Source organism: Neophocaena asiaeorientalis, unplaced genomic scaffold, assembly GCF_003031525.2.
Source record: "Neophocaena asiaeorientalis asiaeorientalis breed wild unplaced genomic scaffold, Neophocaena_asiaeorientalis_V1.1 scaffold496, whole genome shotgun sequence".
Lineage (NCBI taxonomy): Eukaryota > Metazoa > Chordata > Mammalia > Artiodactyla > Phocoenidae > Neophocaena > Neophocaena asiaeorientalis.
In genome coordinates this window covers 373,884-390,516 of record NW_020174375.1, presented here as the reverse complement: position 1 = coordinate 390,516, position 16,633 = coordinate 373,884, and the positions used below count along the sequence as shown (strand labels likewise).

The 16,633-nt window shown below is 33.9% G+C and overlaps 1 protein-coding gene across 1 annotated transcript in view; it reads right to left on the bottom strand.

Moving 5' to 3' along the window:
- EIF3E (eukaryotic translation initiation factor 3 subunit E) overlaps positions 1-16,633 on the bottom strand; it is a 50,611-nt gene that overhangs the window by 15,040 nt on the left and 18,938 nt on the right. Inside the window, exons 7-10 of the mRNA XM_024756316.1 lie at positions 16,414-16,538; positions 3,304-3,430; positions 2,373-2,474; positions 965-1,074 (exon numbers count right to left, since the gene is read on the bottom strand). Of these exons, the coding sequence (XP_024612084.1) occupies positions 965-1,074; positions 2,373-2,474; positions 3,304-3,430; positions 16,414-16,538 (464 nt within the window). The remainder of the gene's footprint in view (positions 1-964; positions 1,075-2,372; positions 2,475-3,303; positions 3,431-16,413; positions 16,539-16,633) is intronic.

Genomic DNA, 16,633 nt, shown 5'->3' with positions numbered 1-16,633 from the left:
CATGTATTCTTTAAGAGAATCAGATTTGTAAAATTATATGTCTCCTAGCTAAAGTACTACTAAAACAGGTCAAGGCTTCAACTACCATAGAAAAAGCCTCACACACTGTAATTCTAACTCTGAGTAACCACTTCAATGACAATCCACTAAAATTAGGCAAACAAGTATGGATGCCTTAGCAAAAACAAATGGCACTAAAGAAAAACTTTGGTCTACATACAATTCCTAAGAGGTAAACATTAAAGTAGCTTAGTTTTTAAACATTAAGGAGCATTTACCGTTCGACTTCATCTGTGGCCAAAGGGCACTGTTATTTTTCAAATTCTAATATGTAAAATTAGTTTCTAATAGGTTATGTAAGTTTCACAATTTTTTCCTAATAATTTCCTCACACAAGAGAAAATTCCAACTGAAATTCACCATAATTTTTCCATGTTTCAACATTTTAGGATGTCACAAGAGTTTACTATATGAGAATTCAAATATATAATTAAATAAAACAAATTCAATTAACTGAAATGATTACCAAATGTGGTCTTTTCAACAGCATTTCCAATTTACTAAGGACTAACTCCTTATTTGAACCCCTGTTAAAAACCATTCTAAAACTGGTCACTGCTCTTTTCTCCCTACGTAATGGTATAATAGTATTATTTTAAAAGGTAACTCTTTAAAAAGGTAACTGACAATCATAATACTGCCTTGAAGTTATCACTTTCAAAATTCATGCTTTCCCACACACATGGAAACTAAAGAAGATAAAGGACTGTAGCACCCCGGAATTCAAACAAAAGCTAGGATTTTTAATAAATTACTAGGACAATGTTTCCTTTTTCTTCTAAAGCAAAGAGAAATAAAATAAAAATCCAATTAACTGGAATCCTATTAAGTATAACTTTACAATAAATGAAAATTTACAGGAATTTAGAAGTAGAAAATACAAATCAAATCAGAGTGCTCTTACTTAATGCTGATACATTGATGGATGCGACAAAAAGTCTCAAATATGAAGAGACGGGCATTTTCAATGAAATCCTCAAGACAAGCCACCAAGAAGAAATCATTCACTAGCACCTATGCATATAAAAAAAAGAAAAAAACGGTGCTGACAAGCAATTTTGAAAAATTTGTCACAAATACTTTGTGCTTTACTCATTATTCCATTCACTATAATTCTCTCATCTATGCAAGTTGTACACCACAGCACTTTCTAGAACACTATATTCAAGTCTCTAACAATTTAACCAAGAAGTAAACGAATGCTACAGGAAAAAGAGCTAAGAACTGTACTGTTTCCTTGTTCCATTGATGACTTGAGCAATCTTGTGACAAAGCAGCTTTGTCCTGTCTCTATCCTACATAAATGTTCTGTAGATAATATATTTCCAGCTATTTAAGATAGTTACAAATGGACTAAAGATATGCATATTTTTGTGATAGTAAGTAGACTTGAAAATCTACAAAAGAAAAAAATTCAAAGGGTGGCACCTATTCCACAGATGGTTATTATACTTAGAAGGGAATATTCTAACTTCAAGAACAGCAACCAAGTGCCCCACTGCCTTGGCAAGGCCTAGATACTTAGTATTACAATATACACCAATATTTAAATAACAATGTCACATTTCACTGCAAGTACACAAGTTATTAAACTGGATTCTAATTTTGTCCAATGTTTGAAAATCACCTCTAAAGGTATACTTACATAATTTCCTTTTCCTTAGACAAATAAGATCTTAAGTCCTTCAACAAACTCTTCCAATTTTTGTGCTAATATCTGGGTTCAAAAATGAAACTGACAGCTAGTAACTTGTAGATTTGGTAAATGCCTTAAACAGGTAAATTCTTAGTTTCTCAAAACTTGCAAACTAAGTTATTCAAAAAAACCCGTAAATCTAACTCTTTCAATTGCTCTCACAGAATTTTAGTTTCTACCAACTAACAGAAGACATTGTAGTTAAAAAATTCACACTCTTAGCTTGACTGATTTATAGCAAATGATAAATACAATCATAAGAAAAATTCTGAAGATAGGCCTGCTTACATAACACACTGGAATTACAGCTGTGATGGAAAATTCCACATAATCTTGCCCATACATATAAAATATTTCACATATTTACTCATTCAGGATAAGACATGTGTGAATTTATAAAGCCCCCATGTTTTAACAAACTGTCCTAACAAAAGGGATAGACTCAGGCAATAAGATTGAAAATGTCTTCAACCCAGCACATTTCTAAATAATCTGCATATTAAGATTAATAAACATTTCTGATATAATCACTTTAATAAAACCCTGCAAGGTTAACTTTTATAAGATTCAGAATTTTAAGAATATTATTAATTTGTAAGTAAAAATTTGTACTTACTGATTCACATTCCCTTAGCTTTTTCTGAGCCCCATCAAAGTCAAAGTTAACATATAAGCATTCAACAAACTCTGTAATTGGGTCTTTATATGTGTAAGACTCCTGTAAAATTAAGTCAAAGGTTAAGTTGGATCTGATTCAACACTGTTTAGTAGACCGTCCCCAGAATAGCCCAATCTTCCTATTTTCTCCTCCCTTACCATTAATTTCTAACAAATTACCTAGTATTATCTTCTCAAAGCAATTGCTCATATCCTGATTGCAGGCCACACCTTAACCTTATAATGCCTTCCAGACCAAGTTCTCTAAATTCTCATCCTAGAACCATTCCAAAAGCTTTCAAATTCCTCTACTGCCAAAAGTCTCCCTTAGTTAATAAACAGTGATGAACTTCTCCAAGTAAAAGGGTATTCATATCTTTCAGCATAAAACTGTCTTTTTGTACTTAAGTTATTCTTAGATCAAATAAATGTTTAAGTTCTTTTTTAACCCATAGTTATTGCTAAGAAATTCACTAAAAATCAATCAGTAGGGCTATAGCTTTTGTACAACTTGGGGACTATTAAAATTATATTCTATGTAAAGATCACTACTCTGGAACTATGTAGGTAATGACCTTCCAACAAAAAGTTCCAAGCTCCAGATCTCCTTCACCCTTTGCAATAAGAGCAACACTAATACACAATGCATATTAAGTATCTAACTAGCAGAGAGCAGCATTCATTCATACCACATCTACCATAAGTATATCATGAACTTAAAAGTAGTATATGCCCATTTGGGGTTCTTGGGCTCTTTTCTCTTCATGTGTACTTCCCTCCTATTTTTAAACATTTTTTACCTTAAGAACTAAGAGTCCTACTTTTTCAGAAAAAGAGGTTAGACTCAAAGTTTAGGCACGTTTTAAAAATCAATAGATTTTAGTTTTTACCTGTTGAATGACTTTGACCAGATCTTTTAGCACTTGCCGGCGTTTTCGGACATCTTTGTTTGTTATGACTGCTGTGGTCAAATAGCGGAGAATATGTGGACACATTGTCTGAATTGCATTAAGATACCTAAGGTAAAAATATAAAAGTTACTTAATATTAATCACTTACCCAGTTTTTTTAGATCTGTAATCACCTGTGATTTAAAAAAAAACACTTGGGGCTTCCCTGGTGCTGCAGTGGTTAAGAATCCACCTGCCAATGCAGGGGACACAGGTTCGAGCCCTGGCTGGGGAAGATCCCACATGCTGTGGAGCAACTAAGCCCATGTGCCACAACTACTGAAGCCTGCGCGCCCAGAGCCCGTGCTCCACAACTAGAGAAGCCACCACAATGAGAAGCCCGCGCACTGCAACGAAGAGTAGCCCCCACTCGCCGCAACTAGAGAAAGCCCGTGCGCAACAAAGAAGACTCAATGCAGCCAAATATTAAAAAAATTAAGTTATAAAAGAATAAAAATAAAACACTTGAGCAGCCCATTAGATTGCACTGTTTCAGAAAACTAGGATTGCAAAAACTTAAGAATGAATACTATAAAGCAGCGGTTCACAACCTTTTTGGCACCAGGGACCAGTTCTGTGGAAGACAATTTTTCCATGGGAGGGCGGCAGGGGGGAGTTGGTGTGGTTCAGGTAGTAATGTGCTCGATGGTGGGGAGGGTTCAGGTGGTAATGCGAGCGTGCAAGCGATCGGGAGTGATGGGGAGTGGCAGATGAAGCTTTGCTTGCTTGCTCACCGCTCACCGCCTGCTGTGCAGCCCGGTTCCTAACAGGCCGAGGACAAGTACCAGTCTGCAGACTGGGAGTTGGAGACCCCTGCTGTAAGGGCCATCTCCTCCAAGAAAAAGTCTAAATGATGAGAATGCCAGCTGGTATTTCCCAATTTGGAGTGAGATGACAGACTCACTTAAGAGGTAAATAATCCTATTACCATTGTTGAATAAGAGGATTTTGCAAGGCCCTTATACATGCTGTCAGTTTGTTTCAAAAGATTTCATTTCCCTAGAAGAACAAATGTGTGAAAACCTATGTGCAAAAAAACACTGCTCAATTAGAGAATCAGGCACTCAACACAAACTAAAGAATTAAAAAAATAATTTCAGGGGATGAAGGACTGGGAACTATTTTGATGATCCCCAGCTGGCTACCCTCTGTCATTCAGTGTTTATCCTGTATTTCTCCTGCTCAATTTCCTTATATAGCTCCCCAATTTTTATCCAGTAAGAACCTCTGAGCACCAGGTACTATGCCAAGCTTGGAAACATCTGTCAATAAAGTCCATTTCTCTTAGTTAAAACTTCAAGTCCCAAAGTACCCATCCAGATCCATCTCCCACCACACCACCACTGACTGCCTCTTGCTTCCCTCACTTCTTAAAACTCACTCCATATGGACTGCTCTTCCAAACACATCCCTCTAAAGGCCTAAATTCTAGCCATCCTTCAAGGTCCAGCTCAGATACCTTATCTTCCAAGTTCTCCCAGACTGTAATGTTAATAAATCTTTATACTTTGCCACATCGCAGATTCCCCATAAAATGCTGTCTGAACTTTTTTAGAGGACCCTAGAATCTGATAGTAACCTAACACTTAAATAAAATCTAGTCCCACTTAGCCCCCCTAAATTTCCTCTAAAAAAGGTAAGGTATAAAAATAATCAACACTTACTTAAGAATAAAACAATTTCTAAGAAAATATAACTACACAAATCAGCTAAAAGTTTCATTACCTGAAAAATTAAGCCTGAGTTTTAGGCAGAAAATTTTAAATGCAATGTTCACTCAGTACAAGTGATTGCCTCAATATTCTTTTCAGAGACATCATGTACAGCAGAGCACGACTGGTGTTCTTAATCAGTTTTGAAGTAGGTAATTTTAGTAGGCATTTATGAAACTCATTCATAGATTTTTCCATACAAAATAAAAAATTGTAAGTTTATTTTATATGATGTTAAGCATTTATTTTTACTTATCCTTTCTCTGTATCATTGCACCATGTGTAACTTCACTGTTTTTATTGGAGAATGACTTCCTTAAAAAATCATCTCTCTTATGTGAGTATATGGTAGGGGTTAGCAAAATTTTTGTAAAGAGCAGATAATGAATATTTTAGGTTTGCAGGTCGAGAGGCAAGACTGAGAATATTAATCAGGTACCTAAATAACCTAAGTAACAAGAAAACAAATTTCCAAAATATTTTACTGACAAAACACAAAATATAATAGTTGACTATAATTTTTTATAATTCAGGTCTACTAATGAGAAGAATAAAATTCCTTTAATAGGGTAACTTTGCTTAACTGTGTTCAAAGTTAGAGATCCCTATCACTAAAATTTATTGCAAATGTTTATCTGTTAATGCTGATCTGTAATGAGATTTTACATATTTGACCTCTGATATCAATTGATAAGATTTTAATTGAGCATATTTATCACTTGGAAGGCTTTTACAGAATTCTGTTAAGTTCTTCTATTGATACTGCCTTTTAGCATATCATTACACTACAGGATAAATTGCTTCTGTTTCAATTGTACAGTTAAATGAATTTTCAAATACAGAAATTTCCTTTGTATTGGGTTGGCAAAAAGGTTCAGTTTTTCTGTAAGATCTTACAAAAAAACTCGAATGAACTTCTTGGCCAACCCAATACTTACAATGAGGTCTAAAACTTTCTGGAATTGTAACTTGAGCCCCAAAAACGTGTCCACTACAAACGTGTGGGAATGAGAGTCTCATTTCTTCTTTTAACTTTTGAAAGAATGGAAAATGTATAAAGCAGCTGGACATAGGATTTATGTTATGTTAGGCATTATCAAAGTGACTACCAGAGTATACGTTTTGCATATAAGTACTGTTCTGATTTGTAATTTTAGGTTGAATTCAGAAACATTATCAAGTCTATAGCTTAACGTCCAGAGCCATTCATGGCTTGATAATAGTGGCTGAGGGCAATTTTTTGTTCAGGAAAATTTCAATCTTGCCCCAACCTCAAAAAAGTCACAACAAAACTTTGCCACTGCAAAGCCATCCTATCACTGTGGTAGCAGGAAAAATCAAGATATTCTATTGATCTGACAAAAATTCATGGACTGAGAACAGTGAAGTCCACGATAGCAAATGAAGTTCACTGTTGACACTAATGGTTCAGTAATACACCATGGATTCAAGAATTTTCCCCACAAAGTACCTGGAAATGAACAATGCAATGGATAACTATAGGCTTTGAACACCTCACATTTTCACAAGCTTTGTAAATCTGTTCAACTAATAAGTATTTTTCTCCTCCACACATATTTGCCACCAAAAGTTTTAACACATCTTAGCAGATTCCACTTCAGGCTGTACTAAATTAGTGTTTCCTCAACTTTGAAAACATTTTCACCTGTAGTTGTTCCATACTATTCATAGAGGCATGTTCTTCAGTCACTTCAAATCCATCACTGACTCCTCAAGCCAACAACTAGCCATACTGGTAAACATCTCTCAACTCATCAAGAGCCCAGGAAAACCACTAAAAATCATATACTTTATATTTTAATTGACTACTGATGCTGCTCCCAATATTTTCAATTCTGAGGAGCTGTTCTCACCAAAAGGCTAAAAGTTTTAAACAAGTTCATTTTTTCTGGACATATTTCTTTGGCCACTGCAACTGAACAGAATTTAACAAAATCACCACTGGTAAATGGCTTTCCTTACCTGGTTAACAAAAGAGCCGCTCAGAAACTTACTTTGGTTGAAGCCTCATTTTCATTAATTTTTGTGAGGAAATTCTGCTGTGATGAGATATTCTGTTTTAAATTTCCTAATTTTTCTGACAGTTGCTTTGTAATCAGTTGGGAATATTGTAATGAGTGCTTACAGTCTGGTTATGTAGATGTATACTGTATTCTCTTAGCATATCTACATTGTCAATTCAATGCTTTGCTTTCTAATTTGAAACAAAATAATTCCCACTGCACTGTGCCTTAAAATTTATGCACATTTGGTACTTCCCTGGTAGCACAATGGTTAAGAATCCTCCTGCCAATGCAGGGGACACAAGTTTGAGCCCTGGTCAGGGAAGATCCCACACGCCACGGAGCAACTAAGCCAGTGACTACAACTACTGAGCCTGTGCTCTAGAGCCCATGAGCTACAACTACTGAAGCCCACGCACCTAGAGCCCATACCATGCAACAAGAGAAGTCACCACAATGAGAAGCCCGTGCACTGCAAGGGTAGCCTCCACTTGCTGCAACTAGAGAAAGCCTGGGCACAGCAACAAAGACCCAACGCAGCCAAAAATAAATTAATTAATACATTTATTAAAAAAAACATTTAAGCACACTTGAGTCCACTTTTCTAAAAGAAGTAAAATGTTGCAGTATAGTGATACACATGGCACTTGAAACTTTGTCCAGGTACAAGGGCAGCGTCACTGGGATTCAAAGAGCACTGAGTAGCAGAGTGAGGCAGGGAGAGTGCAATAGTATATGATCTCTGTCACAACAATTCAACTCTGCCATTACAATCCAAAAGCAGCCAAAGATGTGTGTGTGTGCGTGTGTGTAGATATATCCATATATAAATGTGTGTTCCAATAAAAATTTATGGACACTAAAACTGTAATGGCATATAATTATCACATTGCAAAACATTATTCTTTTCATTATTTTCCCCAACCATTTAAAATGTAAAAGCCATTCTTAGATTGCAGGCCATAAGAAAAAAGGCCACTAGTGGGTCACAAGAGCCCATGGTCCATAGTTTGCAGACTCCTGGTATACAGCATTACCATGGCTGACTTCGAAACATGCTAGGGCAGAAGTGATCCTTCCTATGTATGTATGTTATGTATATAGATCAACATATAAAGGAAGGGAGTGGGGATTAAGGGTGATTCTGGGGACGTTACCTTACTTCACACTCTTGTAGGATCTGTAATTATATATTTAGTTCGAACAAAAGCAAAACCATAGATATAGTTATTTAACAGCCTGTACATAACCATTGTGATCTTTCGTTCTACTTCTCTTTCTTATCATCCATCTCCTTTCATCTCTATCAATCAAAATTTTAAAGTCAAATCAATTTTCATCTTCACTGGACTCTAACTTCTCCAGGTCTCACTGATAAGTGTTATATATTTACAGTGTGTTTAGCATGCATAATACATCTGTATTTAGCTAAGTAGGTTCTTAAACTACTTGTTATATTATTTGTTTGGATTATAAATTAGGCAAGAAAGGAGGCTATACCTCCCCTATTTTTGAAATCTAACTTAAAATTAATTTTTCCTTTAAACAAGAGCTTCAGTATTTACTGTGTTTGGAAGTGTAATTTCATGATGGTTAAGTAAAAATGTTTATTTTTCCTCTAGCACAGCCCTGCTCTAATTGTACAATTTTATGTAAGATTTTTCTACAGTATTTTCTAATTGTAAGTCAGAACATTTAGAAATCAAAGGATAAGACAAAACATGCCACCAAATAAAAAATATTTAAGTATTATATGGGGGATACTATAAGGACATAAAGAATAAAAATTCTGCTCTCAAATATGCTTATAATCTAGTTGGGGAGATAAGGCAATTATAAGTTTTTTTAAAAAGACAGTAAATAATTAAATTCCAAATTATCAATATAAGGTAGGCACAATATACAGGACCTCATGTAGAAGTAAACCTGAGCTGGAGCTTGAAAAACAGGCAGGCTTTGAATTGGTACAAAAAAGGGAAAGGTACTTCCAGAAAGGCTTAAAAAATCAAAAAGGCAAGACTTAGTAGAACTGCAGAGGATGGATTTTTAGAGATCATCCTGAGCTAAAGCAGGTAAAACACCTGCATGAAAAAGTTTTCTTATCAGGAACAATTAGAAAATTTAGGAAAAATAAAGGCAGAGGGTAAATCAGGACAAATTCTAGACACGATCTAGTTGACTGTTAACAGTAAAACTTGAAATTTCTTAGGATATTTATGATATCTTTATTTAGAAAACAAATTAAACATTCTTTTGCTAACTGAACTTTGAATCTTTCTTTTTACAACTGGAGAGTAACTAGGGCATTGTATTACAAATGCATTCTTCTCCCTAATAGCATCTACATTTGGTGGCAAAGCCTCATCTCTAATAGCCTACGAACACTGTTCTAGCTTACACTTGATACTTTATCTTACATATTATATTACATTTAAAAGTTCAACATTTTTCAAATGTGTAAATCATCTCTATTTTGGATTCAGAATAAATTATGGCAGAAATGATAATATATATGATGTAAGAGACTTAATCTGCACTGGCATCTAAACTTTCACTTCAAGGACAAAAGTATAAATTATCTCAACAGTACTTTCGTATTTTTTAAAAAGCCTGAAATCACAATCTATATAAACTATCAATTTAACATACACTCAATGAACCACATTAAATTGTATTCCTGTGCTGCTGGAAATTAAAAACAGAAAAATATGATACTTTCTCCATTAATACCTACTACCTATCAGAGACAACTGAAAAATGCATACTGACTGTAGACATACAAATGCAAATTACACACTTACTAGAAGCTATTCTACTTAAAGAATATGCAACCTAGGAAAATGGCTGAAACAATGATCTGTCAAGCCAACTGAGTATTCTCACGCGAAAAAAGTTAGAATCAAGCAAAAACCAGAATAAGTCATTAAGACATTACTAATGAGGAAGAAAATACGATGGCAACCTGACCCTATGGCAAGTGAAAATGGTAAGCACCATATTTTGGTGAAATTTTAAAACTGTAATACTACTGAGTTTTCTTTTTCACATTTTGCGAACAGGCTACTTCTGTTTAAAAAAAAAATAGTCCAAATGGCATCAGGGTTCTTATTGTGAGGATGAAAATGTTCAAAAATTGACTTATGGTGATGGCTGCACCACTTGGTAAACTAAAAATCACTGAATTGTAAACAAAAAAATGAAATCATCTGGTACCTTAGCACAAACCATGGTAGTGACATCATACTATACTAGTCACTGTTATTAATAACCACTCTTACAGTTTAAAAAAAAGCCAATTTCAACTATATCTTTGATTAGGCAGTACAAATTATTAATTTTCAAAAATTTCAACCCGTGCATACTTATGTTTTTAATATTCTGTATAACTAAAATGGGAAGTGTGTAAAAGATCTTCTGCTGTACATTAGTGTCATGGTTGTCTTAAGGAAAAGTACATGTTCAATGATTGAGTTGCAAGGTGAACCAGCTGATTTTCTCATAGAACACTATTTTTACTTGAAGGAATGACAGTCAAACCAAAGCCATTCAGACTTGAGTATTTGGCAGACATTTTCCAGACAATAAAGTTGAGCCTATCCTTCAATAAAAACAAATTATAAAAATCAGAGCTTTCAAAAAAAGGGTAAAATTTTGGAAAATCTGTATCTGTCATCAAGAGTTTGACTACTATCCAATACTTTTTGAAAAGCCTTTTCTAATGGGTTTAGTAGTGAAATTAATGAATGTGATTTTTTTGGTGTTGTATAATGGTGCTGTATATGTTGGAATACCTGCATAACTCCCTGAACCAGTATTTCCCAAACAATCAATGCATACGGTCATAAAACCATGCATGGGTAAAAGATCCAATTAAATTGCAAAATCAACCAATATAGTTTAGAATTCTAGTATAGTTTAGAATCCAAAAAACTGAATGATATGGTTTCAAATCCCACATTTCAGTACCTTTTAAGAAATTACTACATGTTGAGTTCTGGTGTATGATCAAAAAAGGATATTCACAATTATCTGAAAAGGCTATTAAAACACCTCTCTTTCCCAACTACATGTATGTGTGAGGCTTGGTTTTCTTCTTATCCTTCAAACAAAATGACATATCACAACAGACTGAATGAAAATCAGATATGAAAAAAAACATGAAAATCTAGCTGTCAATTAAGCCAGAAATGTAAAGGTCTGCAAAAATGTAAAACAATGCCACTCCTCACTAAATTTGGTTTTTTAAAGTTATTTTTCATAAGAATATATATAACTATAACCAATTTACTATTTGTCAATTAATAAATATATTTTAGAATTTCTTAATTTCTAATACAGTATATATCAATAAATTTAGCCAACACATACGAAACTACACTCAAAAACTCTTAATAGCGTAAGAGTTTCAAGACTAAAAAGTTTAAGAACCATTCACCAGTAACAATAATATTGTCAAAGATAATTCTGATGTCAGTATTATTTTCTTCTCAACATCCAATGTTTTTTCTCCTCAGTGTGTATATCTGATTTGGGTCTTGGAGGGGGTAAGAGGATCTTACTGAATGTTCTAATAGGGCTAGTCCTATTTGCCTCACAAAATTGGATGCAGAGTATCTTCCCATGTACACCTAGTTCTTTTAATGCTCCAAAATTAGTAATTTCAACATTTACTAATATATTACTAATTTTATTTTCAGTGCCTTTGTTCCATTTTTCTGTACTTTTTACTCAAGTTTTTAAAAGTTGAACAAGTACTCAAAGCTATGAATTAATTTCTGAGTGCTGCTTTGGCAGGTATTTCATAATTATCAACATTTAATCTCTTCTTTGATTCAGTTATTTATAAAACTTTTAATAACTCCTAGTTTTACTGTTTTGTGTCCGGAAAGTACATGCTATAAAATTTCTAGTTTTAAAAATTTATTCAGAGATTTTTAATGGCATAAGGTATTGTCTTTTTTGTATATGAACCATGGAAATGCAAATGAAGGCATTAAGCCTACTTGTAGAATACAGCTTGATAATTAACTGCCTTAATTCTAAGTTGTTATTTTAATTATATTTCTATGACCATGAACCTTTATCTTACTTTAAAATTTAAAAAACAAATTACTTTTTTGCATTGTTTTCCTTTATTAAAAGTTTGATTTTTTATCTTTAACAAAATTTTCTGCAATCTCAACTGAACTACCTTTCTATTTCTAATATCTATAATAAATGATTCTACTAACGAATTAAATATATTGTTTTGATTTCATATAAGCCATAAGGTTGTCAGGGATTAATCCATACTGTTTCCCCCTTATTTGTATTATAGAATTTTTACAGTGGGCTTGAATATTTTCACTTTCCTTGTTTGTATACTTCCTTTCATTACTTAAAAATATTTTTAAAAAATCAGTTGAATTTAATGTTCCTTTCTGGATACATATGTAACTGCAAAAACTACAGCAGAAGGCTTCCCTGGTGGCGCAGTGGTTAAGAATCTGCCTGCCAATGCAGGGGACACGGATTAGAGCCCTCGTACGGGAAGATCCCACATGCCGTGGAGCAACTAAGCCTGTGAGCCACAACTGCTGAGCCTGTGCTCTAGAGTCCGCGAACCACAACTACTGAGCCTGCGCGCCTATAGCCCATGCTCCGCAACAAGAGAAGTCACCGCAATGAGAAGCCCATGCACCACAATGAAGAATAGCCCCCGCTCGTCGCGACTAGAGAAAGCCTGCGCGCAGCAACAAAGACCCAATGCAGCCATAAATAAATAAATAAATTCATCAAAAAAAAAATTCAGCAGAGTGAGTCTACCTGTAAGCAGTAGCATGGAAAGCCAATGCCTAGGGATTCCTATGACTGAGTTCAAGAAGAGCTGTCCTTATCGATCCTTAACCCACCTACTAGGTATCAAGATTAGAGCCAACTATTACAGTATCCAATGTTTGAGTCAAATCTGCTCATTCAGGGAAGGCTCTTACTCCCAGCCATGATTCTAGGGATATCAATCAACTCATAAGACAATCGTACAGGCTGTATTATTCAGGAGGGAGGCAAAATACTACATAATAATGTTACTTTTAATCTCTTGAATGCATGTTCGATTAATCTCCGTAAATACTGAGAAATATACCCTTAATTCTTGAGTTTGAAATTCTCATCAAACATCTCTTTTTATAAGATGCACGGATAGTTTAACATTAAAGATAGGTATGTAACTATTTTATATTCACCAACATCCCCAAATTTCTTGCAATGTTTTACCAATCATTTTTCTGGGTACTCCAGATTCATCCATTATTGGTATGTCTCAACTACTGCATAAGATTGCAACTGTCAGTATCACAAATAAAAAGCCTCTTCTAAAATATAATGGTTGCCCAAAGGGTGCATGGAAACGGTACTTCTCAAGAATCAGAGTATAACAGAAATAAGACGGCCCTCAGAGGATTAAATAAACAATGCACCAGAGCAGAGAGAGATTCATCAATTTAGTAAAACTACCGGATCAGGAAGACTTGAGAAGAACTTGATACAAAATATTAACATATTTAAATCAACATAGGGGGACAGGGAAGGAAGATAGGAGCAAAGTGGGAGATACTGATATGAAATGGAATCATAAAAAGAGAAGTAAAAAGCAAATCTTGGAAATGCCCATCCCAACGTTTAGGGTGACATAACATGTCAAAAAATGTTCATGATCTGGTCCTTATGACAAGGATATTCCTATTGTGGAAATGGAAATGTTAACCCGATGCTTAATCTGATGGTGCCGTGAAACATTCCAGTCACATAAATTAATTTTCTATTCTGATTCCAAATATTCATAAAGGAATCTTCTGTATTCTACAGCTTCCTATGTATTAAACCTATAGGGTCAGAACAATCTGGTCATGTTTCATGTACTTAGTCCTCTAAGCACTTCTCATTGCAAATAATGATGGCATTCTGGTTTTATACTCAGTCTTTTTGAGGTTGGTTCAGCTTTGTTCTTCACAAATCAACCCCTAGGATACTGTACAAATAAAGTTGCATGCTTCCTATACAAAAGCCAGAACAAAATAATACCACCCTTGTAGGATCTTATTTTAGTACACAGTGGCTTTTCTTTTTTAACCTTTCCCAAGAGCTTTTTACTTAATGCAACATATGGACTACAATTTATATATAACTTTCCAGATTACAATCTATCATAGCATCCAGCAAACAGTAAAACATATAGCTTTAAAATTTTTAGATTTCCCACAAAATAGGGTTTCTTCAATAAAGGAGGAACAACAGCTCAGACAGAATGAAGCTTTTATGTTCACATTAGTGAATGTGAATCTAGAAGGCATACTTGAACATCTCTAATAAAAGAAGAAATAACTATAATACCATGTAAATTACAAAATCTTATCTCTTATAATTTACATTTAAAATTTAATGCTGGAATCACCATCTTCTACTTCACTTAATGCCATGTAGTTTCGTTTTTTCAAGGGAAGATCGAAATAATTTCCTATTATGAAAACTTCTTTGCCTGTGTTCAGTTTTAACAAATTGGACCTGCGTGTCATGCAAATACTAACTAAATACATTAATACTGAACTTAAGTTGTGATGTTAATACAAAAAAATAAGCCAAGCATATTTCTGATAAAAGTGCTTCTATTTGACAGATTCAGGGGAACATTTAGCATTTAATGCAGAAAACACAATTTAAACCATTTAAAAATGGCTCCCTGGGACTTCCCTGGTGATCCAGTGGCTAAGACTTCCAATGCAGGGGTGTGGGTTCAATCCCTGGTTGGGGAGCTAAGATCCCACATGCCTCATGGCCAAAAACACAAAAGCAGTATTGTAACAAATTCAATAAAGACTTTAAAAAATGGTCCACATCAAAAAAAAAAAAAAACAAAAAACTCCTCCATTTCTACATTTAAAAATCACTGGCAATTCTTGGTTGGCAAATATTTTTCATCTGTATCGCCACCAATAACTTCATTTCTCTTAAATTTAAAGTTCAGATGATTATGTTAACAACTTAACTGAATAGGTCAAATATTTTATAGTCTCAAAAATCTTACTAAACGGAGTATTTAAAGAACATGTTTATTCATGTGACTCAGTTTAGACGATTATATTTCATCAACTTATATAAAAATATCGCTAACGTATTATTACCTTATTTTCAAGACTTAAAAAATTACAAAAAAATTTAAAAATACACTGTTCAATGTTCATTGATTTTCTATTAGATGGGTATTACACCATCTATTCCTAAACTATACTTCTGTAAATTAAATATGCATTTTAGAAAAAAATGTTAAAATCTTAATTTGACAGACAATAAGCAGATATCAACTGAAATGTATTAGGATCTCCATCTTAAATTGAGTTAAAAATAACAAAAATATGGCTCAAGGTGTTATGTGAGACTTAACCAACAATGCAGTCAATAAGTCATACCAAGAATGCAATCTTGGGCTAAATTAATATAAGTATATGTACTGGTCATAGGAGCTAATATTGCCACTGTAATCTATAAAGCTTAGATAACAATCCTAGAATAAGCTTTCAATTTTAAAGATCCAGATTTTTTAAAAGCTGTGGATAAACTGATGGTTACCTAAGAACAGCAGCCAAAATACTAAAGAATGTGACAAACTACATTACTTAATAAAACTAGAGATATTTAGCCTGAAGGAAAGAAAAATAAGGAAAATTATCTTCAAGTATCTGAAGTATTTTCATAAAGCAGTCTAGTTTTCTGTTGCTCCAACCAAATAAGAAATAATAGAATATTCAGAGTCATTGACCTCAAATGGAAGAATAAATTTTTAAAAATGATTTCTAGCTAACAGTAGAACAGTCTAGTTCATAAAGCAGTGAATTTCTTATCACCAAAAGCTGGATGATGGAACAAAGAGGATATAAAAGGAATTCTCTTGGAATGTGTATCTTCCTTCCAAATAATATGGCCCAGAGCCTTAATTCTAAAGCTTTAATGTATACATGAATTACCTGGGTTCTTCTTATGTTGAAGATTCTGATTTAGTTCTTCTAGAATAAGGCCTGAGACTCTGCATGATACTGATGCTGCTGGCCCAGGGACCAAACTTAAATAGCACTTCAAAGGGCTTAAGAGTATACTTTTATCAAATAACTTACTTAAGAGTTACATGTAAGCTTTTTCAATTAACAAGCAAATCTACCACATGAAGAGGGGAAAAAATGTGACAACAAATTCAAATGTTAGAGAGAAGTACATTTTAAATTTTAAAAATCCTATTTGATTTCATATAATTAAAATCAAAACTATACAGTGAAATAACTTACTGTGGCTGGTAAAGGAAGAGATCAATAATGTTATCACGCCCTTTAGGGTGATTGAAGAAAACAAACAGAGACCAATGAATGAGCCATGTTCGCTGCTGAAGAGACTGAAGTGGAGAACTCACAGACTAAAGGATTAAAAAAGGTATACATAGGAAATATTAATATATGAAAAAGATGAAAGGGAATAAACATGCCTGATCTCAGAATTTTATTTTAAATG